The sequence below is a fragment of the Rhamphochromis longiceps genome, linkage group LG8 (genome assembly GCF_057381845.1).
Source record: "Rhamphochromis longiceps isolate RC_006_pf linkage group LG8, R_longiceps_female_GT1.1, whole genome shotgun sequence".
Lineage (NCBI taxonomy): Eukaryota > Metazoa > Chordata > Actinopteri > Cichliformes > Cichlidae > Rhamphochromis > Rhamphochromis longiceps.
Window position 1 is genome coordinate 12,938,378 of NC_140564.1, and position 24,688 is coordinate 12,963,065.

General features: G+C 38.2%; 2 protein-coding genes across 2 annotated transcripts; one reads left to right on the plus strand and one right to left on the minus strand.

Annotated features, from left to right (window-relative positions):
• The first annotated feature begins 11,072 nt into the window (after positions 1-11,072).
• Positions 11,073-13,106, plus strand: LOC146663171 (uncharacterized). The gene is made up of 3 exons (XM_085415823.1): positions 11,073-11,364; positions 11,553-11,615; positions 11,967-13,106. The coding sequence occupies exons 1-3, from the start codon at positions 11,263-11,265 to the stop codon at positions 13,077-13,079; spliced, it is 1,278 nt and encodes a 425-aa protein (XP_085271949.1). The 5' UTR covers positions 11,073-11,262; the 3' UTR covers positions 13,080-13,106.
• Positions 13,107-13,395: 289 nt separating this feature from the next.
• Positions 13,396-20,293, minus strand: LOC146663172 (uncharacterized). Its single transcript, XM_085415830.1, has 11 exons — positions 19,986-20,293; positions 19,735-19,797; positions 17,466-17,891; positions 17,199-17,259; positions 16,484-16,619; positions 16,170-16,265; positions 15,650-15,942; positions 15,132-15,355; positions 14,647-14,847; positions 14,343-14,532; positions 13,396-14,090 (listed from the first exon to the last, which is right to left on the minus strand). Exons 1-11 carry the CDS (start codon positions 20,085-20,087, stop codon positions 13,783-13,785), a joined length of 2,100 nt encoding a protein of 699 aa, XP_085271956.1. The 5' UTR covers positions 20,088-20,293; the 3' UTR covers positions 13,396-13,782.
• Between the last annotated feature and the right edge of the window lie 4,395 nt (positions 20,294-24,688).

A 24,688-nucleotide genomic window follows, 5' to 3' on the forward strand; every position in this document is an offset into this window, starting at 1 on the left:
GTGTGAGTCTTCAGGTGAGCCCGAAGCAGCCTTAAATATAAGCCTTATCAAAATGGAGAGTTTTAAGTCTAAGTACAGATGTCTGTCTCCCAAGTGTAAACTTGTTGGACAGGAAAGAGGCCTGATAGCAAAAGGACTCTGCCATACTTTTTGAAACTCTAAGAAATACAAGTAAACTTGCAATCTAAGAGCAAAGTTCTTTAATGGGACAAAACTCTACATTCTGGTATTTTAGATATGAACAATGAGCAATATTTAAGACCTTCTTTGCTTTTGGTTTATATAAGCTCAATATCAAGACCCTAAAATATGAATGAAGACTGATTCTGGAGACTGGTATTTGAGTGTGTGTTTCCCCTTCGTCTCTGTGTCTTAATTCACTTATTCCGACTCTGCTACACGCGCTGTCCTAAGGGGAACCTTTTAACCCACTGTGAGCGTGTTTTCCACGTTCTTTGTTGGTTGCACTCAGTGTCCTAGAAGGTCGTTCTGACCCACCATGAGCTTCTTGTTCTTCTTTTTCCCCAAGACCACTTGCTCCCTACTTAGACCTGGCTTGCACACACGGAATAGTAGAGCACAGCACAACCTCTACATATGTACTTGCTGCACCGTCCACACACTTTTTGCATCTTACAGTCTTTTTTCACGGAGCACCCCTGGCACCTCTTCCTCTTACTTGATCCTCCTACTGCCAATGGTACAGAAAACACAGAGAGACTTGGACTTGGTTCACCATTTTCCATGCTGTGCTTGCGCTAGGAACGCAATCCATGACACAAATGAGAAGAACTACGAGTGCCTTAAACAGCATCTTGAGAAACACTACACTTGTGTCACTTGCCCGCCATTCATTCCGGGTGGACTTCTCGCCACAGGACGAAGGCATTTTACACCAACAAGTTGACGATGTTGTAGAAGAGAGCCAGCAAGCGGCCATCCTGCGACAGCTGTATGTAGCAGCCAGCTGTATTTGTTGGCAGTGAAGTGGAGGATGGCGGTGGGCAGATTCTGGCCCTTCTGCTGTGGTGCAGCAACACGTTAGCATTTCTCTTGGGCATCTAGGACACCAGGGAAGCGAGCTCAGAGGCCTTAGTTCTTCAGTCACCTGGAGGACCACTCTTGTGTCCAGGTTTATCTCGGGACTCAAACCTCTTGAGCGGCATCTTGGCAGCAGCCTCTCCTCGAGACCTTTAAACGTTGGCCAAGATCAGCAGGCTCCAGTAGACAAGCAGTAAATAAACAGGAAAACAAAGAAGCACGTCAAGTAAAACACAATGACCACAGAGAAAACCCATGAAAATCCCGCAACCCCACAATAACAACAAGCACACAACTGTCTCATCACCGCTACCACAACCATGAAAACGTCAGGGCCATTTTGACCCCAAGACCAGAAAGCCAGCACGAGGTTAATGGGGATGATTGAATGTCATGCTTTAGGTTGGTGGCCACTTATGTAACATATAGTTTACAGTAATGGCCGAATACGCCAGTATATTGTATCACTTTCTTCACTGATACTATTATGTATAAATTTACTGGTGCAAAATATTGAGACGCTTGTACTTATCAAATGAATGAAGGTAAAGAAAGCGACCCAGTGACCATATTTACAAATTATAATATGTTAAAAATAGAATTACAATGATGAATAAGACAAAATAGATTTTTCCTGCTTTCTGGATTTTTTTCTTTCATTTAAATGGATATTGTGATACTGTGGGGCGTGTTATGCTGTTTACTTCACCCTTAGCTTTTCTACCAGCTTTCAATAGAGGTGAAAGAAGCTAAAACTGTAAGGCTCTGCATGTCTTACATAATCACTGTGGTGTCACAACAACAGCTTAGCACTAACTCAGTTCACACATATTTACTTTTTGTTGCTTATATCATTGGTAAGAAAACATATTCCACTTTCTGCATTTTTATGCATAATTCTACTACAGAGTTGACTCAATGACAAAAAATGTCTAATAAAGAGTTTCAGTAAAGCTAGTAGTTTGTTTGTTTTATGTTTTTTTGCTCAACACAGGCTGTTCACATTTTCCCAGTGAATCAGTCCCATCAAAATTTAAAAGCCCACAGCGAACAAATAATTTGTCCAGTACATGCTGATCAAATGTCTGGAGGACTGTGATGCACACCATGTTCTTTGTAGCCTCCAATCTAACTAAAGAAAAACCTAATATTTTGAAAAATACCTAATTATTATGTGACTCTGCATAACATCAATTATCACCACCCACTATAATTATTCTAAAAACTGAAACACAGTGAAAGGATGGTCTTGTATGGCAGCGACATGTAACTCTAAACTGGTTGTCACAAAACTAATTTTTAAAGGATAGGTGATTTACAATGAGTGTGTTGTGTGTATGATCCTACCCTCCCTCTCTGTTACTTTTCCACATTCCTTATTTGTGCCTCAGCGGTGTGCATGTGTGAAAGGAGGGCTATAATTACAGAGCACATTGGCTGGCTCAAACTCTGGCCGACAACTTATCTCTGCCCCTCCCCAGTCATTTGGCTGGTGCTGTCGGAAGAATCACGTCTCTAATGTATTATTCCAACTCTTTCCCTTCTGTGAAAACCTGTCTTTGCTGTTTCAGAAGAAGTGTGGCAGTGTAATAAAAGGTGTGAAGCGGTCTTTCATCTTTTCCAATCTGCTTTTTATCATTCACTTGTCATTGTTGAGTTTGCTACTTTGTTATTTATTTTCAATTACTGAGGGCAAAGACGGCAAAAGATTTTGCGTGGTTTGTTGTAGTAAGCACGTAACTTCCAATAATAAAAAGCTCAGAGTAGAAAATAAGCAAACTGGTTAAGCTGTGCAAAACGTGTCTTAAACAACGTTCTTATTACTATGATTAAGAGGTCCCTGCTGTCCGTGCTCTATGTGAATTCTGCTGTTTGTGAGCATTACAGTTTTATTTCTCAGTTTCAACAACAAGAGCTTCCAAGTGCTATAAAGTGCTCTCCATAAATAGCTCCCCCATCCTTGGAGGTTTAAGCACATTTAAATTAAGGGTCGTAATTACTATTAAAAGTCTCTCTTCTCCCCACTGGAACAACGAGTCCACTTGATCAGTGAGTGATAATATATGCACTTTTCCATCAGCCTTAATTGGGAAGGCTTTTTACATTTCCACATCAGCAAGCAGAATGAGACAGAAAAATATATTATTAATAATAATAATCAATTATCCTTGTATTCGGATCATGATTATAATCTGAAAGCTTCATAGGGACATGCTCAAAAATGAACAGCTATGAGGCTATCAGAGCCAACAGTGTTGGGCTGAGACCGAGCTGTAAAGTTTAATGGGAGCAGAAACTGATTCAAGTCCTTTCCTTGTGCATAAATGACTAATGAGAACATAACAAGATGAAGCACTCAAATAGTTACAAGTAGCATGAGGGCAGTGATGCAGCATGAAGTAGGAAATTAACACTGGTTTCCAGTGTCTGCATTAATGGAACAACAATCAGTGTCTACTTACTACTACTCCTAATGCAGCCTGGACTCCTAAAGACACAGTGAGCATGACCTCTCTAAGTCTTGTTCACACTGAGGGTAAGTTTGCCTTCACTCAGAAAATTAATAGTAAAACAGCTTGTCACTGGGTACTCTCTAAGGTTACAATGACCCTTGTGGTTCATATCTTACAGAACCCAGTCTTGAACCAGCTTTGAACCTCTGGAAATAATCTTGCAGCAAAAGGTTATTATGCTAAATTGAATATGAAAGTGCAAAAATTAGACACAGTCACTTGGAAAAGGACTGGCATTTCAGTAGAAGTGTATCTAGCTCACATAAACATGTGCTTGAAACAAGAATCTTCTTGCTATTAAAGATACAGAAAGAAAAGCTATCTTTAAATGGGTTTAATTCAGCCTTAAAAGGAAGCAGCAATATATATATATATATATATATATATATATATATATATATATATATATATATATATATATATATATATATATATATATATATATATATATATATATATATATATATATATACACACACACACACACACACACACCGTGGCTCAGGGGGTTGGGAATCACATCTGTAACCGGAAGGTCGCCGGTTCGATCCCTGGGCTCTCTGTCCTGGTCGTTGTGTCCTTGGGCAAGACACTTTACCCTACTTGCCTACTGGTGTTGGCCAGAGGGGCCGATGGCGCGATATGGCAGCCTCGCTTCTGTCAGTCTGCCCCAGGGCAGCTGTGGCTACAACTGTAGCTGCCTCCACCAGTGTATGAATGTGAGAGTGAATGAATAGTGGTATTGTAAAGCGCTTTGGGTGCCTTGAAAAGCGCTGTATAAATCCAATCCATTATTATTATTATATATATATATATTGCAGATGTTAGTACAGTAAATTAGTTTGTACACTTGATTTGAATATTCTCCTCCCTATATGAAGCAATTTGAGGTAGGAACTCCCAGAAATACATCAGGATAAGTAACAAAAATATTTTAGTTCCCACCTTCTTATATGCAATTTTGTCTCTGTGCTGTAAATAACGAACACGTTATGCCAGCACCCTTAGTCCCAAGGGGTAGATTCATGTAGCTTGTACTTGTAAGGACAGAGCTAGAATGTGATTGTACTCATATTTATGAGTCTAAATACCAGAAAAACAAGTTTCTACCATATGAATAACCCACGCATCCCTGAAAATCCCTGAATAAGAAAATGGGAGATCAGGAGATGCCTTCAGTTACTTAAAACAGTTATGCAGATTGTTTCAACCAGTCGCAGCAGATAGCTGCGCCTCCCTGAGCCTGGTTCTGCCAAAGGTTTCTTCCTGTTAAAAGAGAGTTTTTCCTTCCCACTGTCACCAAAGCACTTGCTCATAGGGAGGTCGTATGATTCTTGTGGTTTTCTGTGTTTTGACTATATGATTATAGGGTCTTTAGCTTACAATATGAAAAGTCTTGAGGCAATTGATTTGGTGTTATATAAATAAAAGTGAATTTAATTAAATAAATGTGTATTTCTAACAAGGTCCCATAGCAGTAATGTTTGATTTGTTTTCATGGGCACAAAATGTCCTTTTTTCCATGCACACAAATAACAGCTGCCTAAACTTTATGACATAGGTTTATTGATCAGCCACTGGAGGTAAGAGGTAACAAGTAAAACAAATAGATTGAATTTTGTGGAAATTGGATTTTTTGCCATTGATTGAAGCAGGTATTTCAGGCATGATGACATTTTGAGGAACCACAAGCTGAGCAGTAGATGTGTCAGATTTAAGTAACGTGTATCTTTGCTGAAAAAACAAAGTGGTGGCTTAACTTCAGTCTAATTTTAATTGTAGGAAATTATTTCAGGAACTGAACGGTTCTGGTCAAACTGCTTCTCATCATGACTCATTACTCTCACTGCCCTCTAATTTAAATGAAAATCAATTTTAGTTTTACCTCATTTGTCTTCATTCAGTCCAACATGAGGTGATTTTGTTGTTTTTCTCCATCTACACAACGTCTGTGTAATTGTTTTTGTGTCTCAGACTGTGTATGTAATTTCTACATCTGTTCCACTGCCAATTAAATTTGCTTTTCCAGCCAGTATCATTAATGTTAAAAATCACTTTCAGACACATTTATCTCAGAGCACAGTGTCTCGGAGAAGCTGTGGTGCAAGAGTTTGTGGAAATTCTATGTATGTGTCGTGAATACTGGTGGCTGGCAGGCCCGGACACTTTTATTTAATTCTTTTCTTTTTATAGAGCCAGCAGTAACTGTGAAGTTTTGACTTTGATGAGCTTCCTTCCAGAAATACCTGCCCTTATTCAAACTTGCAGGCTTCAGTACTTCTTGCACATACAGTTTGCAAAGGTAAACCACAGAGGACTCTCGGTTATGCGAGAATGTGCCCGTACCAGCATCTTATAGTATACTCAGAGCTCGTTAACAATTTCAGGGTGTCTAAAGGGCTGGAATATTTAAAAAGTTCATATTAAGTAGGCACACATCAAGTAAACAAACCAAAAAATCTTCCTTCACAGCTCTTGCTAGCAGTTTGTGCTCATTGTCCATGTTAAATAATGTAAAAAGACATGAAATATTAATTTTACTGAAGCATCTGCTGCTTCATTTATCTTTGCAAATTAAACTCGAGTCCATTATTTAGAGTTTTAAAAAGTCCGTACATATATTCCAGTCAGTCTTAGAACTAGTAAGCTTGTTCTTGTCATTCTGAAAGACATAAAAAAGTATTCACATTTTGTTCTTATTACACTTTGCACATTGTCGTCTCCTTGGGCGTGTCGGCTTCCCAGATGGGATTTCACCTTTTCATACATGCTTGCATGTTAATAAAAAATTCTGGGAAGCGTTCGTGGCCACCACTGTCTTTTTCTTTAATTCGCTTTACTCCCCTTGGGATTGCTTTTTACTCTGAAGCATTTTGTTCCACTGGCAGCTATACATGAGCCACTTGCACCCAGGGCACACAATAAAGTGTTTCCAGGAGCGAGTCAGGCAGCCGATTGTGGCAACGAATAAACGCACAAGACGAGTGCCCGACAGCACCCCACCTGTCTCCGGTTAAACACATGTGCATATTTGCAGTGTGTAGCAACAAGCAGCTGGCGGGTGCGGGTCAGTGCTACATTAACTTCCAGTTGGTGTTTGTCAAGCTATTTGCATGTCCTGGAGGACTCCTCAATCCATCACAGCAGGAGACCATGGTGTCCTTATTGAGCTCCAGAGGGGCATTTATTCTTCCACACAGCCCAACCACTTCCAGTAAATTAACATCTTCAAAGTGGGTTTATTCTCAGAATGTGTGCAGTGGGATTTGGTGACAATATGAACCCTCCAGTCACTGCTGAATAGAAATCCACAGCGTATTGCTGCTATTTGTGCCGTCTTCACTCTGCTCTTAAGAGCATGGGAATCTGACCATGTTCATCTGAGGAAGAAAATAATGAATTGTGGGATCTTTCTCTACTGGCTAATAAAAGGAAGAGCCGCGTGGGGGTAGGGTTCTTCTTATTCCATTAAATTTATAGGATCTCCATCAAAAACAAAAATAATAGGGGTCAGCTGATGTGCTGAAGCTACAGCAAAAGGGGAGCATCTTCCAGCACAATATTTTGAAACACAGTTTGCAGTGTGAGGCCACAACATCTGGAGGAGATCACCTCAGACTAAAGCCTGGCTTATTTTGTCCAGAACTGCAGAATGAAGGAAAATTTTTGTAGTTTAACATGTAGTAAAATCCAGTTTCTTCAAATATTTAGAGACCTGTACGGCACTGCAGTCGTGCATAAGCTCTGAGTGTTTGTAACTCTGCTGTATCTATGATGTACAGGTTTCTGTGTGAAGAAAATTATCCTAGTCAGCGTCCTCAATACATTGCAAGGAAGGACTTTTCAAAATAAAATATTCATATGCAGTGACTATGAAACCTGATGTAATATACTGTAAATGTGCACTTCTTCTACTTAGTATGCAAAACACTTATTTCATTAGACAGAATCAGATCCAGCACTGTATAAATATAATTATCTGCAAAAATATATTTCTCTGCAATGTTCCAGTACTACACCTTTATCAGAAAACAAAAGCAGCGAGAATCTCAAGTGGTTGCACTCTTACGGCCAATCGCTTTTCCCATGTGCTGTAAAGGTATGAATGAAGAATACAGTTTTAACATGTTTATAGTTAGAAATTGAAAAAACTCCAAGAACACAAAACTCACTCTCTAGGCTGTATTTACTTTTAGCAAAACAGTATTATATTTTGTGTATGTTCATTTTGTTTTCTTTGCTTGTTTGAATTTTAAGCATACCTATATAGAAAAATACATTTTACAAAAGCTTGAACTTATTTGCTCTTAAGAAAGACATAAGAGGTCCTTATTGAGAATATTTAGAATTCCCATATATAAGTCCCTGCATGATGACTAGCTTTGAATAGCTCCATATAGGATTATTATCATTCTGACCTTCAGGTCAATCTATTGACCTTGAAGCAGATGTGATGTAATACTGTATTTTTTGTATGTTGACAGTACACAGCACATTTGCAAGAATCACAGTCTCTAAGGCTTTTTGTCAAATGAAATCGACCAATAAATCACTGAAATGACCTTGAAGATTTGGTGGCTGTAACCCAAATTTTAATGGATTGTTAACACGACCCCAGGATTGTGGCCTATATATTTATTTAGGAGTACATGGATATTCACATATATCTCAGATCATCTACAGGAATCAAGTGGAGAGGTGGAAAAATTATTTACATAAAGATGGAGGGGTCACAGAAAACTATAAAACATTAAGAAGTAATTGATCATTGGGGCCCTTAGGAGCCAATATTTGAAGATATTAAATCCAGTAAGTCCTTCCTGTTTGAGTATTTTATCACGGCCTGCACCCTGAGGTAATGAGGTGATGAACAAACTTCATGGCGAGAATAAATGAAATGACCTGCTATCCTGTTGTTCAGTGATGACGCGATGAATCCTACTTCCGGGTCTAAAGTAGTCTGCGTTTAATATGGCTTTTGTGTTGTTAACATGTTTAATGTTATGTATTTTCTTCTATTTGATCTCAAAAAGCTCCTAAAACAGTCAGTGATCCCTGTTGACCTCTCTCGGCTTTTATTACCACTAATCATTTATTTAAGCTCAGTTTTTAAAACCTTAGGATGTAACTACAGCCCAGCCCATGCAGCAGTATATGAATGACTAACCTCGTATTGTGGATGGATTATCTCAGTTGTTCTCCTGGCTGAAGTTTGGTCCTTTTACAGCATCCTGCCATGCGATTACATTTGTTCCTGACCACCGAGAACACTCACGTTAACTTTTATCGAGTGGAAAAAAGGTTAGCTTGTTTATATTATGCTAACATAGCTGTGTCGCTAGCGGTCACGTAGCACATCATTATATACCAGCTAGCCCAACTTCAGTAACCCTACAAACGTCACTGCTGTTTAGTTTTCTGTCTTCATTTATGCTGGAAGTGATAACAGAGCTGTACGTTTTAATTTGTTTCCAAAACCCCGCAGTCAGGACATGCTATATTATATTTAGATAGAAGCTAGCGAGCTAACTCCCTGCTAACTTCTAACTCCGTTAAATGTCATAAATTCAGTTTTCATGGATGCCTGGATGTTAAACTCAATTGTTACACCTGGTAGAGCAGAACGCTGATCATTTTATTAAAGATGAAAGACTTTAGATAGTTTTTCAACTCTCAGTAATGCCATAGTGATCGTTTGATATATGGACCTGCAGCGGAGTTTAGGTCCAGACACGGCTAGTGACGTCAGACTGAACAATCGGATTGGATAATCTTGATCATTCTTACGTATTCAGCTTTTTTGTCAATAGCCACACTGTGTCATATAAATCACTTGTGGATGGACAAATAATGAAGCTGTTGATGGGAAATCTTTTATCAGTCTATGGACGAGAGAACGGATGAAGTTTCATGATGTATTGCACGGCTGTCACACAGGTGGCTTATCTTGGGAAGAGGGGAAAATTTTGTTACATGAATTGATTTTTGATTTTTTTGGTCACAATTGGCAGAGCAATTCTTCTTATTTTCCCTCTTTTGTTCTAAAATACGAGCTTGCAGGTAAGTCAAGTGCTGCAGGAACAGTTAATCTTTTTTTTTCAACAAGCAAGCTGCTTTGTTACCGTGAATTATGGTAAAAAGTTAACTGTGCAGTCGTTAACAGCTAATAAGCATTTTCATCTTCCTCTTCTTCATCACCAAAAATGTGCAAAAGGGAAAACGTGTGGTGACACAGCTTCGGCTACAGAAACGATGATGTTCTGAGACTCTGCTGCATTGTTTTCCTTTCGAAACTGGAGTGCTAAATGTGTAATGATGTGCTTCGGGCTTATGCTATCCTGCACTAGTTATTGATCCCAGTGAAGCGATGAATAGGTCAGACTCCAGTCTTAATTGGTTCATCAGTACCTAATAATGGAGACACACACACCCTTCAATCACTCTCAGTTTGTGGAGGAACAAAGGCTCTATGCCAAGACTATTAATCATCTGGAAAGCATACTGTAATTATTTTTGGATGAAAGCAGAGGATTAATAGGCCCGAAGTGACAAGTTTCAAAAAATCCTCCTCCGCCTTTCTTCCTTTCTTGCTGCTTTCCCACAGGGCCACAAAATGCCAATTCTGTTATTCCAAGCTTGTATTTGGCAACTATCCTATTCGCTATTATGGCATTTTAAATATGGACATGTTATCTGTTGTCTCAGCACAAAACCTTTCAATCATCTCTCGAAAATATCACCAGCAATAAACCTTCACTTCTGTCTTGATGATTTCTGAATAGAAAATCTTGTTCACTTTTTCTCCGTGTTTCTTTTTTCTTTTTTTCCATCATTACTTCCACCTCACTTTTATTAATAAAGTGTCTATCCAAAACATTGAAAGAAGATAGAAGATAATGGGTACTTTTGTTCTCTGTTTTCTTCAAGATGTTCCCACACTATTTCAGTAATGTTGAGGAGGCAGGTCCATGACTGATAGCGTTCCACTATGGGGCGCCGTTTGTAAACTGAAACATGCCGAAATTAACAGCAACATTTTTCCACATTTAGCTCTAAATCTTACAAAAACATGTTTTTTCGAGTCATTTTTTACAACATTTAGTATAATATTTGTAACTTTTCATATTTAAAACAGGATTTTAAATGTTAAATCTAAATGCTAAATGTTAAATGTAAATATTATATTTAAATGTAAATGTTAAATGTTAAATGTAAATATTATATTTAAATGTAAATGTTAAATGTTAAATGTAAATATTATATATAAATCTAAATGTTAAATGTTAAATCTAAATGTTATATATAAATCTAAATGTTAAATGTTAAATCTAAATGTTATATATAAATCTAAATGTTAAATGTTAAATCTAAATATTATATATAAATCTAAATGTTAAATGTTAAATCTAAATGTTATATATAAATCTAAATGTTAAATCTAAATGTTATATATAAATCTAAATGTTAAATGTTAAATCTAAATGTTATATATAAATCTAAATGTTAAATGTTAAATCTAAATGTTACGGGAAACTAAATATTTAGCTAATATGCAAATTTATTGTACGGGTCAACGGAAATACCAAAATAAAAGCTTCAAGAAAACCTCCCGCGCTAAAGTGTGCCGGTCGCGGTCAGGTTCTGTGTTTGCGCTCCTCTTACGGTCACTTTTGACTGCCATGAGCTGCTTCGACTATTCCCTACCAGCATGTCCAGCGATTTAGCTGAAAACATTGGAAGAGCCGTTTTGTCGGCCATCCAACGATTCAGCGGTAATGCACCCTCGACCTCACAAACGCCGCAGCACTTGGTAAGTTTATTGTATAGCATTTTGGACGGGTTGATAGCAGTGTTAGCAAAACTAGCAAAGCTAAATTACTTAGCTAGTCCTCAATTATTTCATTTGGTAGGCAGCAGACAGAGATCGAACATCATACAACTCTATTTATTTATTTGGTAGGTAGGTAACAGTCGTTCTTGATGTAAATGTTTCCTTAGGAATCCAGCAATGCACCTGGACCAAGTAGACCTGCCGTCTCCACTGGGATACCATACTGCTCGGTAGGCCTTCTTACACATATCATTTAGCTGACTAATTTTTGTTTTTTCTTTGGTGTAATATGTCACCTTAAATTAAATCCTGTCAAAGTAATGATTCTGATTCTACATACATTTCATCTTCTTAGGGGTCCATCACTAGCAGTGTCACATCACCACCAACAACATTCACAAGTTTTACGTCATATTTTATTACTGTTTTTGCTGTGAAGTGTCTTTTGATTGCTCACTTTCATATTTTAAAACTATTGATAAAATATTACTCTAGCTAATCTGTCACAGTACAATTGCCTCAAATTACCCATCTTTTGTTATAGAATTGTGCTCATTGAGATTTTCTGTGCCGTGTTCTAGGATGGTTACCAAGGAAGGCTTCAGATTTCCAAAGAGGAATTGGAAAATGTTCTTTCCCTGAAAACATCTTTTACTGAAGCTGCATCTATCCTTTCCATCTCCAGGCCCACTCTGTATAAGTTACTGCAAGACTATAATATCTCAGAGTCAAAATTCAATGTAATCAGTGACCATGAGTTAGATCAGATAGTGTCCCAAATAAAAACTGAACATCCAAATGTTGGAGAAGTGATGCTGATGGGTCATCTGCGTTCCAAAAACATAGTGGTTCAAAGATGGCGCGTAAGAAAGTCACTGCGGAGGGTGGACTCGGCTGGTGTTCTATCCAGGAGAAGAACTGCAGTTGCTCGGCGAGTATATTCTGTGCCTCATCCAAATTTCATATGGCACATAGATGGAAATCACAAACTGATTCGTTGGAAGTTTGTTGTTCATGGTGCAATAGATGGATACAGCAGGATGTTGATGTTTCTTCAGTGCTCCAGCAATAATCGAGCTGAGACTGTGAAAGCCCTCTTTACTGCAGCTGTTGGACAATTTGGCAGACCCCTGCATATCAGGACTGATCACGGAGGAGAGAATGCTCAGATTTGGGAGGACATGCGAGCAAGCAGGGGTGAAAGCTCTGTCTTAATGGGAAGTTCTGTGCACAACCAGAGGATTGAGCGTTTCAACCGAGACTTAAACAACAACTGTAGCCGCATTTATGCACCTATATTTTATGAATTGGAATCACTTGGTATCCTAGACTTAGAAAATGCAACAGACCTATTTTGCCTTCATTATGTGTTTCTACCACGAATCAACCGCACTTTGAAGGAATTCAAAGCTGGATATAACAATCACTCTGTTTCCACTGAAGGTAATAGAACTCCCATCCAGCTTTTTGCCTGCGGAACTCATGTGTCTCATCGTCACAACCCAGAACTTTCTACAGCAGAGGTCTCCATACCCTCCTTGTCAAACTCTGAAAGTAGGTTTGTCCCATTAAATGACAGCGATTTACAAGAGCTATATACAAGCATTCACCCTTTTGAAGAAGACAACAATAATGGTAAAACATTGTTTCAACGAACACAGCAGTATATTTTTAACAAACTTGTAAATGTGTGACCTCAACCACAGGATACCAGTGATGTTCTAAAGAGTGGTGACACTTAATATTCTTAAATGCTGTACAGCAAATGCAGTTTTTGTACTACTGCAGAAGCCCCTCCCCTCTAGCAGTGATGCCTCCTGCCACATAAGGACTCAGAGTTAATGACTGACAGTGACTCATAGGCTATTCAGAAGGCTACAACCACTTTTAGTTTATGGGTAAAACCAGTTATTCAGATTGAAGTAAAGATCAAATTCACACTGTAATACAGTATAACAGTGAAAATTATCAACACGGAACAGTCAGTCTTTAAATCAATTCACAAGATTATCTACAGTATTGTTTTAATCATTGTAAAGTTGCAATAGTCTTAATAAATGTTGCTGTTAGATGTCTAAGTAATCCTGGCTTGTTCTACAAAGCATGTTTAGTATACTCTGTGCATAAACTGTTTTGAAGTGTCCTTGTTTAAAAAAGAAAAGCTTAATAAAATTATTGTATTACACCAGTGACTTTATTGATTTGTCGTTGAAAATACAGAGTTAGCATTTTTATAAATCTATTGAAGCTTTGAAAATTATTACATTTCAACATTAAATGCAGTCAGAATTTATTTCAACTATCTTGTATGAAGCAAAGTTACTTGAAACTACAATTAATGAACAGGATTAGAGTTAACAAACCCACCATTTTAATTTCACTTTTTTTGGAACATGTTTAGATGGTGCTGAATAAAGCTCCATTCATGAGTGCTACTAAGAAGCAGTAATGAAAAGCATCATCATCAGCCATTGTTGTTTCATTCACAAAAAGCTGAAGCTCATTTGCACATGTGTGTGCAATCGGGAGATGTTTGCTTTCATCGTGAATGAATGTTATTTTAGGAGCTGGTTGAAAACCTATGGCTGGAACCTTGCTGCTCCCGGTGGCAAAAGCCAAGATGTGACCAGGCCTCAAAGCCTTCACAAATGCCTCTTCATCCTTGGTAAGAGTCCTTTCTCCAAGTGAGTCTCTCAGCTCTTCATCTAAAAACAAAGAAAAACCACCGTTAACCTGGGGACACTAAAATAGTTAAAGCTTGAGCTAACAACTAAATGATGGCTAATGTTTTTATAAAAAATACAGAGGTTCTGTCTTTGCCTTGCTTGTCAGTTGTAAGCTATCATACATCTTTATTCCTGTTTTGTGTGCGCGCATGTGACATAAAAAGACAAAGTTTTACTTTAGTGTCCCGAATTGTTTCATGGCCAGACTACATTATGTGAATTTCTGCTTACTTTCGACACACTGGAGAAATTCCCGAAATTTGACCACCATCAGCTCCTCTCTAACTCTTCTGTTGCTCTCAAGGACAGAATAGCTTGGCCTGAGAACCCCAGCAATTAAACTGGCTGTCAGATCTTTGTCCTCCCCCGATAGGTCAAGCAGAACACGCAAACTGGGGTTCTCTCTCAGGAGTGATAAAATCTAGACAGAAAAGTTTAAATAATGGTTAAATTCCAGTTTTAAATATAAAAAGTAGCTCACTCTAAATGATTATAAAATAATGACCAATTGATACAGAAAAAATATAAATCTCACTCCATAGTAGGACAAGCCATCAGTTAGTTGATCGAAACAGCTTTGCCGTTGCAGAACTGCAAGGTATAGAGCTGCATTTTTCACAAACAGATCTTTATTGGCCATGGTGACTGTGAGTGGAAGACCTTCAACTTGATATCGCCATGAGTCGCAGCAGCTGACTGCTTCCTCCAAATCATGTTGAGTTGTTGCATTTACAACCTAAATATTTAAGAAAAACACTTTAAATGTTTGTTTTTTACCAGTGTACACAAATACTGCAGATGGTTCATTTTAATTGGACTCGAAACGTTTTTGTTTTGGTTTATTTGGCTGTATTTCACCAATATTTTTTTTTTTAACAAAAAGGAAACAAATTGAAAATATAATACATGGAATTGCCTCTAATAACCAAAAGTGTATTTATTATATATTATAAAAGAAGACCAGAAGACTTGTGAATATAGGAAATATTACAATATTCTTGTTATAATATTGCAATTCACCTTTTTCAGATTCTCTCTTAACTCAGGGTCACCTATATCATCCAGTGTTAGGTGTACTTGAAGAATGTCTCCTGACACAATGTAGTCTACTACATGTGGAGAGAGAAAGGCAGGTGCTTCTCCACCTTGCACTATTATCGTGGACAACATCCTGCCAATGGTTCGATATACTCCATTTTGCAAGTGTAGGATGTTAAATTTCAGTGTGCATCCATTTGGTGTAGCTGAAAAATAACACACAAAAAAGTATATTCTGTACAGACCCCAAACTGATATCTTGAGATTGACAGACAAAAATGTATTACTTTTTTTTTTTTTTTTACTGTTTCAGACACACAGAACATAACAGATTTATTATCTGTAGTCATTTATTAACTTGTTAATGTTCTGTCAAACAATGTTCAGATCAGGTGGTTGTTGCGTTTGTAACATTATAAAAACGAGTGTCGTCAACAAGCCTTTAGGCCTTGAGTAAGTAAGTAAGTTAGTTAGTTAGTTTGACTGTGAAATCCTATTACCTTCAAAAGCACCACTGTCCTGAAAGATGGCCTTCACCAGTAAACGGAAAAACTCCCGCCTTGGCCCCCCAAGGTCAGCAGCATCTTCCTCTGTATCATGTTCATCGCTTGCAAATGTGACATAAAGCATCTCACAGCTTTCTGCAAACTTGGGTCTCTTGAACTGACGCAAAGCAGTCGACCACACATTGGCTCGACTGATATGGAGTTGTCTTGTTCCTGGTGTAATGACTTTCTCACTATGAGCTCTAAGAAGACCTTCAATTTCTTCTTTGCTGAGCTTCTTAAAAGACCTATATAAAAAAGGGACAATGACAAACAGATCTTGGGGAAAAATGGAAATTTGCTGTACATTTGACTCAAGTGCACAGAGTTACAACATATAATTATGTTGTGATAGTCCATATTAAATTAGTCAGAAATGAGCAATTACCTTTGTAATTGTGTAACTGCAAAAAAATGATGCAAGTAAAGATGCAAATAAAATATTCAATTATCAAAGGTTACTTTCAAATCTTACCTTGAAATATGAACTTCACTCTGTCTATCAGACTCTTCTAGGAGGCTACGCTGAATTGCCTCTTCAAGAGCTTCATCTTCCTCCAGAAAAATAGGGCTAAGTAGATAAGAGATATTAGAAATCATAAAACATGTCAGCCTTGAAGAATTTCTCACACTACATCATTAAAAAAAAAAAAAATTAAATGTAAATCCTAAAGTTGCAGTCATTCAGCAAAAAAACCCCAAACATGCAAATTGGAAACTTGCATCAAAACAATATCCTAAACAACATCTAAAATGAAGGATTTCTTTAACCCCTAGACAACAGCTTACACAAATTCTGCCACATTATATGGAAACATCTGCTGTCCCTCTGCCTGTCCCTCATTTTCACTCTCTTGAATGCAGCTCTCTGTTTCCTGATGCTTGGCCTCACTTTCACCTGGTGTTGTAGACAACGCATGATGCACTGAACAAAGGAAAGAAGGTCAGCATGACTTGCTTCATAATGTTAACAGCCTTTATATATCCTTATATTAGTTTAAGTGAAAGTTGGGCACATATTCCTCCTTGGCTGTAATCACCTGTGATAATTTGTAAACATTAAAATGGTAAATGGCCTGTATTTGTATAGCACTTTTACTAGTCCCCCCTAAGGACCCCAAAGCGCTTTACACACCCAGTCATCCACCCATTCACACACTGGTGAAGGCAAGCTACAGTTGTAGCCACAGCTGCCCTGCGGCAGACTGACAGAGGCGAGGCTGCCATATCGCGCCATCGGCCCTTCTGGCCAACACCAGTAGGCGGTAGGTGAAGTGTCTTGCCCAAGGACACAACGACCGAGACTGTCCGAGCCGGGGCTCGAACCGGCAACCTTCCGATTACAAGGCAAACTCCCAACTCTTGAGCCACGATCGCCCCAATCGGACAAATTAACGATGCTCTCATCAAACAAACCCCCCAGGAATTATTACGCACTGCAGTAACAAAATCTAACTGGTCATCGAGCTTAGAACCTCACTAGGTTTTCATTCACATCACATACCTCGTCTTCTCCGGCAGACTGGACTTTCAAAGTCACTATCAGACAGCTCTTCTGGTTCCTCCTGAGGGAAAAGAAAGCATGTTCTACATAAAATCAAATACAGTTGCACTAAATCACTGGTAACACAGAGGCACATGGCTGCACTAAAAACTGTTTACACCTGCTGAAACTGCAATATTAATTAATACAATTAATAAAATTATGTTAAGGGAACAGACTCACTTTTTAGACAATAAATATTTCTGCACTGCAATATAAAATGTTTACCTGTGCAGGTTTTTGTATCCCTGCCATTATATAGAGGCAGGTGGTGGAACAAATCGAGCCAACTTCTTGGCCACCCCAAAGAAAACTGCTAGAAACATTTGGTTTCATTAGTCGTTTACATCCTCTAATTGTACTCAAATACTCAAAAGGGAATGTCTGGCCAGTTGACAGTGCAAATGTTCTTCTGAAGATTGCTGCTATTTCTTCTCTAAATTGTGCTTCAGACCAGTCAGATGTAAAGGAGATCTTCCCAATAAGGCCATCTTGTGCTAGTTTTGCTCGTGAATCTCCTCTCGGTATGAGAAACGTTGATGCTGAAGACAAGGGCAAGCACACAACATCTTTTGTATAGTGTTTGCAGGTCTTGTTTTTTCTCACAAAATGTGAGCGCGTAGCATGAGCTTGAGGAACTGATGGAAGAGGAACCTGAAATGAATTCAAACACAGATACAGATAGACACCTATGCATTACAATACATCCGTAAGGTTTCTGTTATCTGTTCATTAAAAACAAACAAACAAACTGTAGACTCAGACCATCTTACTATTGTCTACCCATTACACAGAAAACTGAACCTTTTGTATCTTGTAGATTAGCATTTGGTGATTGTTGGTCAAGTTGGTGATTCAGTTCCCAGGTGCTCTAATCTAGAGCTCCCAATGAGTTTATCCGACTATGACTGTGTGCGAATGTTGGACAGAAAAAGTGCTTGTATTAATCTGTGCATGTGAATGGGTAAATGAGATCTGTTGTATAAAGTGCTTTGAGCACTCAATTAGAGTAGCAAAGGCCTGCAATTAGGTCAGTGTGTATTTGGACCCTAACAAGTTTTATTTTGTTGCCCGTTTACTGAAACATATTCCAATCAAAATTATATCATGGACATGATGTGCAGACTAAGCTTTAATTTAGGGTATCCATATTAAAATGATGATGTCATTACCAATTAAGCAGATAAAAGGCCTGGAATTGATTTGAGACGTAGTGTTTGCATTTTGAAAATTTTACTGTGAACAGACAACATGCGGTCAAAGAGAACATAACAGAAAAAAGAAAATTAAGAAATTAATACAGCCACTACAGTGACCATCAAAACGATGAAAAATATTGACGTAAAATTTATTTTGCGACACCACAGAACAAATGATAGCGTATAATATGAAATGATAGATGTTTTCATATCGTCATATCGAACAGCCCTAATACAGAGGGTTCACTGCAAGGTGCAAGCCACTCATAAGCCTCAAGAATAGAAAGGCTAGAATGGACTTAACAAAAAAAAAAAAAAAAAAAAAACATCTAGTAAAAGCCAGCTAAATTTTGGAAAAACATTCTTTGGACAGATAAAACCAAGATCAACCTCTACCAGAATGATGGCAAGAAAAAAGTATGGAGAAGGGTGGAACGACTCATGATCCAAAGCATACCACATCATCTGTAAAACATGGCAGAGGCAGTGTGATGGTTTGGGCGTGCATGGCTGCCAGTGGCACTGGTAGTGTTTACTGAATATGTGACACAGGACTGAAGCAGCTGAATGTGTTCAGAGACATACTTGTCTGCTTAAGTCCAGCTAAAAGTAGTCACATTGATTGGGCAGCATTTAATAATAAAGATGGAAGATGACCCAAAACATACAGTCCAAGCACCCCATGACTTTAATAAAGTAAAGAAATAGAATATTCTTGAATGGCCAAGTCAGTCACTGGATTTTAACCCAATTGAGCATACATTTCAGTTGTTGAAGACTAAATTTAGGACAGAAAGGCCCACAAACAAACAGCAACTGAAAGCCAATGCAGTAAAGGCCTGGCAGAGCCTTAGTAAGGAGGAATGCCAGCATCTGGTGGTGTCCATGACTTCAAGACTTCAGGCTGTCATTGCCAACAAAGGGTTTTGAATAAAGTAATAGAAATTATCATTTTATTTTCAGTTATTTAATTTGTCTAATTACTTTAGAGCCTCTGAAATGATAGGATTGTGTTTACAAATTAATTTTTCCCTCTCACATTTTTATGCATTCATTTAGTCCAACCCACTGAATTAAAACTTAAAGTCTGCACTTCAACTGCATTGGAGTAGTTTCATTTTTAATTCATTCTGGTAATGTACAGAAGCAACATTAGAAAATGTGTCTGTATCCAACTACTTATGAACCTGACTGTATATCAAAACCAGTCAGCTAAGATAAGATAACATACCTTTATTAGTCCCACAAGGGGAAATTTCATGATAAATGAATTAAATGATATGTGTAAGAAGGCCTACCGAGCAGTATGGTATCCCAGTGGAGACGGCAGGTCTACTTGGTCCAGGTGCATTGCTGGATTCCTAAGGAAACATTTACATCAAGAACGACTGTTACCTACCTACCAAATAAATAAATAGAGTTGTATGATGTTCGATCTCTGTCTGCTGCCTACCAAATGAAATAATTGAGGACTAGCTAAGTAATTTAGCTTTGCTAGTTTTGCTAACACTGCTATCAACCCGTCCAAAGTGCTATACAATAAACTTACCAAGTGCTGCGGCGTTTGTGAGGTCGAGGGTGCATTACCACTGAATCGTTGGATGGCCGACAAAACGGCTCTTCCAATGTTTTCAGCTAAATCGCTGGACATGCTGGTAGGGAATAGTCGAAGCAGCTCATGGCAGTCAAAAGTGACCGTAAGAGGAGCGCAAACACAGAACCTGACCGCGACCGGCACACTTTAGCGCGGGAGGTTTTCTTGAAGCTTTTATTTTGGTATTTCCGTTGACCCGTACAATAAATTTGCATATTAGCTAAATATTTAGTTTCCCGTAACATTTAGATTTAACATTTAACATTTAGATTTATATATAACATTTAGATTTAACATTTAACATTTAGATTTATATATAACATTTAGATTTAACATTTAACATTTAGATTTATATATAATATTTAGATTTAACATTTAGATTTATATATAATATTTAGATTTAACATTTAACATTTAGATTTATATATAACATTTAGATTTAACATTTAACATTTAGATTTATATATAATATTTACATTTAACATTTAACATTTACATTTAAATATAATATTTACATTTAACATTTAACATTTACATTTAAATATAATATTTACATTTAACATTTAGCATTTAGATTTAACATTTAACATTTAGATTTAACATTTAGCATTTAGATTTAACATTTAAAATCCTGTTTTAAATATGAAAAGTTACAAATATTTTACTAAATGTTGTAAAAAATGACTCGAAAAAACATGTTTTTGTAAGATTTAGAGCTAAATGTGGAAAAATGTTGCTGTTAATTTCGGCATGTTTCAGTTTACAAACGGCGCCCCATATTCCACTGCCTGTTTTTCCATCCAGTTATGCTGTTATCATTGGCATTGTGCTCTGAATCAAGTTTATTATAGTTAACTAAAACTAAGCTAAAAGCTGATTGAGGATTGTCACCTGGAGAACAGTCCAGACAGCAGTGGTTTGTGTACTTCTTCAAGCGGTATTTATAATTTACTCAATTCAAAAATAAAAATAATTTGAGATAATGGATTTCTAATTTCGATGCATTACAAGCCATTAACATGCTGCATATGACCAAACTGGCATTGCATTTTGCCTCCGTTTTCTCTCCTCAAACATATGGTGACTTCCTGAAATGACACTCAGTAATCGCGCTTTTTGAACCCATGTAGGAAGAGTCACTTATTTTCTCTGTTACACGGCTATGGGCGATCGTGGCTCAAGAGTTGGCAGTTCGTCTTGTAATCAGAAGGTTGCCGGTTCCACCCCCGGCTCGGACAGTCTCGGTTGTTGTGTCCTTGGGCAAGACACTTCACCTAACGCCTACTAGTGATAGGCAGAGGGGCCGATGGCGCGATATGGCAGCCTCGCTTCTGTCAGTCTGCCCCAGGGCAGCTGTGGCTACAACTGGAATTGTAAAGCAGTCTCGAAAAGCGCTATATAAATGCAATCCATTATTATTATTATGTAATAGAAAAAAATGTGAAATTTGCTGTTGATTAATTTGTTAATTAAATAATTTGTTTTCATGTTTCCTTTTTAAATATTCACCATCTCCTGGATGGTGTTTCACATACTTTACTGAGCACACCTGGAACCACCAGCAGTAAGTGTGTGTTTGACAATCATGTCAGCTGCTCTTAGAGAAACACGGATAAATAAGTTTCTTTGTATTCTGGTAACATTTATTTTCTCAAAAAGTACAGATTCATCTTCAACACACAGCTGGACACAATGCATTCTCACTGAACTGAGTTTTGTATTTAATATTCTGTAAAGCATCTAGAGCAGTGAAGCTACCATGATATCTAACCAGATTCTTAATCTGGATGGCATTACCTTGGCCTCCAGTAATGCTGTGAGGCACCTTGGAGTCGTTTTTGACCAGGACATGTCCTTCAACGCACATATTAAACAAATATGTAAGACTGCTTTCTTCCATTTGCGCAACATCTCTAAAATTAGAAATATCCTGTCTCAGAGTGACACTGAAAAACTAGTTCATGCATTTATTACTTCCAGGCTGGACTACTGTAATTCATTATTATCAGGATGTCCAAAAAACTCACTGAAAAGCCTTCAGCTAATCCAAAATGCTGCAGCAAGAGTACTGACAGGGACTAGAAAGAGAGAGCATATTTATCCTGTTTTGGCTTCCTGTTAAATCCAGAATTGAATTCAAAATCCTGCTCCTCACATACAAGGTCTTAAATAATCAGGCCCCATCATATCTTAATGACCTTGTAGTACCATATCACCCTATTAGAGCACTTCGCTCTCGCTCTGCAGGCTTACTTGTTGTTCCTAGAGTATTTAAAAGTAGAATGGGAGGGAGAGCCTTCAGTTTTCAGGCCCCTCTTCTGTGGAACCAGCTTCCAGTTTGGATTCGGGACACTGGATTAGGCTTAAAACTTTCCTTTTTGCTAAAGCATATAGTTAGGGCTGGACCAGGTGACCCTGAATCCTCCCTTAGTTATGCTGCAATCCGGTTGTTCAGTGATGACGCGACGAATCCTACTTCCGGGTCTAAAGTAGTCTGCGTTTGTGTTGTTAACATGTTTAATGTTATGTATTTTCTTCTATTTGATCTCAAAAAGCTCCTAAAACAGTCAGTGATCACTGTTGACCTCCCTCGTCTTTTATTACCGCTAATCATTTATTTAAGCTCAGTTTTTAAAACCTTAGGATGTAACTACAGCCCAGCCTATGCAGCAGTATATGAATGACTAACCTCGTATTGTGGATGGATTATCTCAGTTGTTCTCCTGGCTGAAGTTTGGTCCTTTTACAGCATCCTGCCATGCGATTACATTTGTTCCTGACCACCGAGAACACTCACGGTAACTTTTATCGAGTGGAAAAAAGGTTAGCTTGTTTATATTAAGCTAACATAGCTGTGTCGCTAGCGGTCACGTAGCACATCATTATATACCAGCTAGCCCAACTTCAGTAACCCTACAAACGTCACTGCTGTTTAGTTTTCTGTCTTCATTTATGCTGGAAGTGATAACAGAGCTGTACGTTTTAATTTGTTTCCAAAACCAGTCAGGACATGCTATATTGTATTTAGATAGAAGCTAGCGAGCTAACTCCCTGCTAACTTCTAACTCCGTTAAATGTCATAAATTCCGTTTTCATGGATGCCTGGATGTTAAACTCAATTGTTACACCTGGTAGAGCAGAACGCTGATCATTTTATTAAAGATGAAAGACTTTAGACAGTTTTTCAACTCTCAGTAATGCCATAGTGATCGTTTGATATATGGACCTGCAGCGGAGTTTAGGTCCAGACACGGCTAGTGACGTCAGACTGAACAACCGGATAGACGTACGCTGCCGGGGGATTCCCATGATGCATTGAGTTTTTCCTTTCCAGTCACCTTTCTCACTCACTATGTATTAACAGACCTCTCTGCATTGAATCATATCTGTTATTAACCTCTGTCTCTCTTCCACAGCATGTCTTTATCCTGTCTTCCTTCTTTCACCCCAACCGGTCACAGCAGATGGCCCCGCCCCTCCCTGAGCCTGGTTCTGCCGGAGGTTTCTTTCTGTTAAAAGGGAGTTTTTCCTTCCCACTGTCGCCAAAGTGCTTGCTCATAGGGGGTCATATGATTGTTGGGTTTTTCTCTGTATCTATGAAGCGCCTTGAGGCGAGTTTTGTTGTGATTTGGCGCTATATAAATAAAATTGAATTGAATTGAATTGATGCTACCAAGCTACCATTTTTGTACCATTTAGAACCATCATAATGATCAGAAACTCCAACAGATCAACTCTTCCTCAACCACCACAACCAATACTAAAGCTCAGCAGGCCAATGCTGTCTCAACACTGCATATTTCAAATACTTCCACAGTGGTGCACGATTACCTGCAGCTGAACAAAGGCAAAAGAACTGTCAGCCTAGTTCACAACTCTGCTTGCATCAATAATGGAACAGTTCAGTCAACAAAATCAGCTTTGATCAAGTTGGAACAGAAACACGCTACTGACGTCTACAAACACTGTCAGCAGACTCTCTGCTATCCAAAAACTCAAAGCACTTTTTTATTGCCGGCTTTTCAGCTGCTGCTTTACAGAATCATACTGCAATACATTCTCTATTTCTACCCCCATGTTTCCTAGACATGTTATCTGCTGCTAATAGCAATTTTATACAAGAAAAGTCAAACTCTCTTTAAGAACAGCTGATGCTATATACATAACAAATGTCAAGCTTGAATGTTTGTTCTGAAATGTGGCAAGCGCACCTTAAACTTTAACAACTTAAACTAACATGTTGCGCATAAAATACTGCTAATCCACAGGATGTTAGCATGTCACTGTTAGCATACTGATGTTAGCACTGAATTTAAAAGACTAATGCATCAAGCATGAATTTGAATGCTTCTTTGTTTGTCTGTTTGTTTCCGGTCACAGAGAGCATTCAGTGGGACTTGACCTGACCTATATTATGAATAAACCTGTGCGCGGTCAGGCCTTCTTTTGCGTTAGCATACTGGACAAAATCTAAAACCCCAGGTAGAAGTAACACGTATCAAGATGCTGGTTATCCCTTGATCCAGGCTTTCTGCTTTAAACTATTTGTGCACTTACATGAAAAAAAGAGCATTTAATACATCATGTACTGTGCTTCTTCAAAATGATCCCCAGGAGTGCCACCTACTTCACTCAGAGACAATATCAGATGATGGTGA

What these genes read in the sequence shown, in the direction of transcription:
- LOC146663171 (XM_085415823.1), top strand. Translation starts at nt 11,263, where the DNA reads ATGTCCAGCGATTTAGCTGAAAACATTGGAAGAGCCGTTTTGTCGGCC. An exon ending in CACAAACGCCGCAGCACTTG is followed by an intron (nt 11,365 to 11,552) that starts GTAAGTTTATTG and finishes ATGTTTCCTTAG; the next exon opens with GAATCCAGCAATGCACCTGG. An exon ending in CTGGGATACCATACTGCTCG is followed by an intron (nt 11,616 to 11,966) that starts GTAGGCCTTCTT and finishes GCCGTGTTCTAG; the next exon opens with GATGGTTACCAAGGAAGGCT.
- LOC146663172 (XM_085415830.1), bottom strand. Translation starts at nt 20,087, where the DNA reads ATGTCCAGCGATTTAGCTGAAAACATTGGAAGAGCCGTTTTGTCGGCC. An exon ending in ATGGCTTGTCCTACTATGGA is followed by an intron (nt 14,533 to 14,646) that starts GTGAGATTTATA and finishes TTTTCTGTCTAG; the next exon opens with ATTTTATCACTCCTGAGAGA. An exon ending in ATTTCTCCAGTGTGTCGAAA is followed by an intron (nt 14,091 to 14,342) that starts GTAAGCAGAAAT and finishes CTTTGTTTTTAG; the next exon opens with ATGAAGAGCTGAGAGACTCA.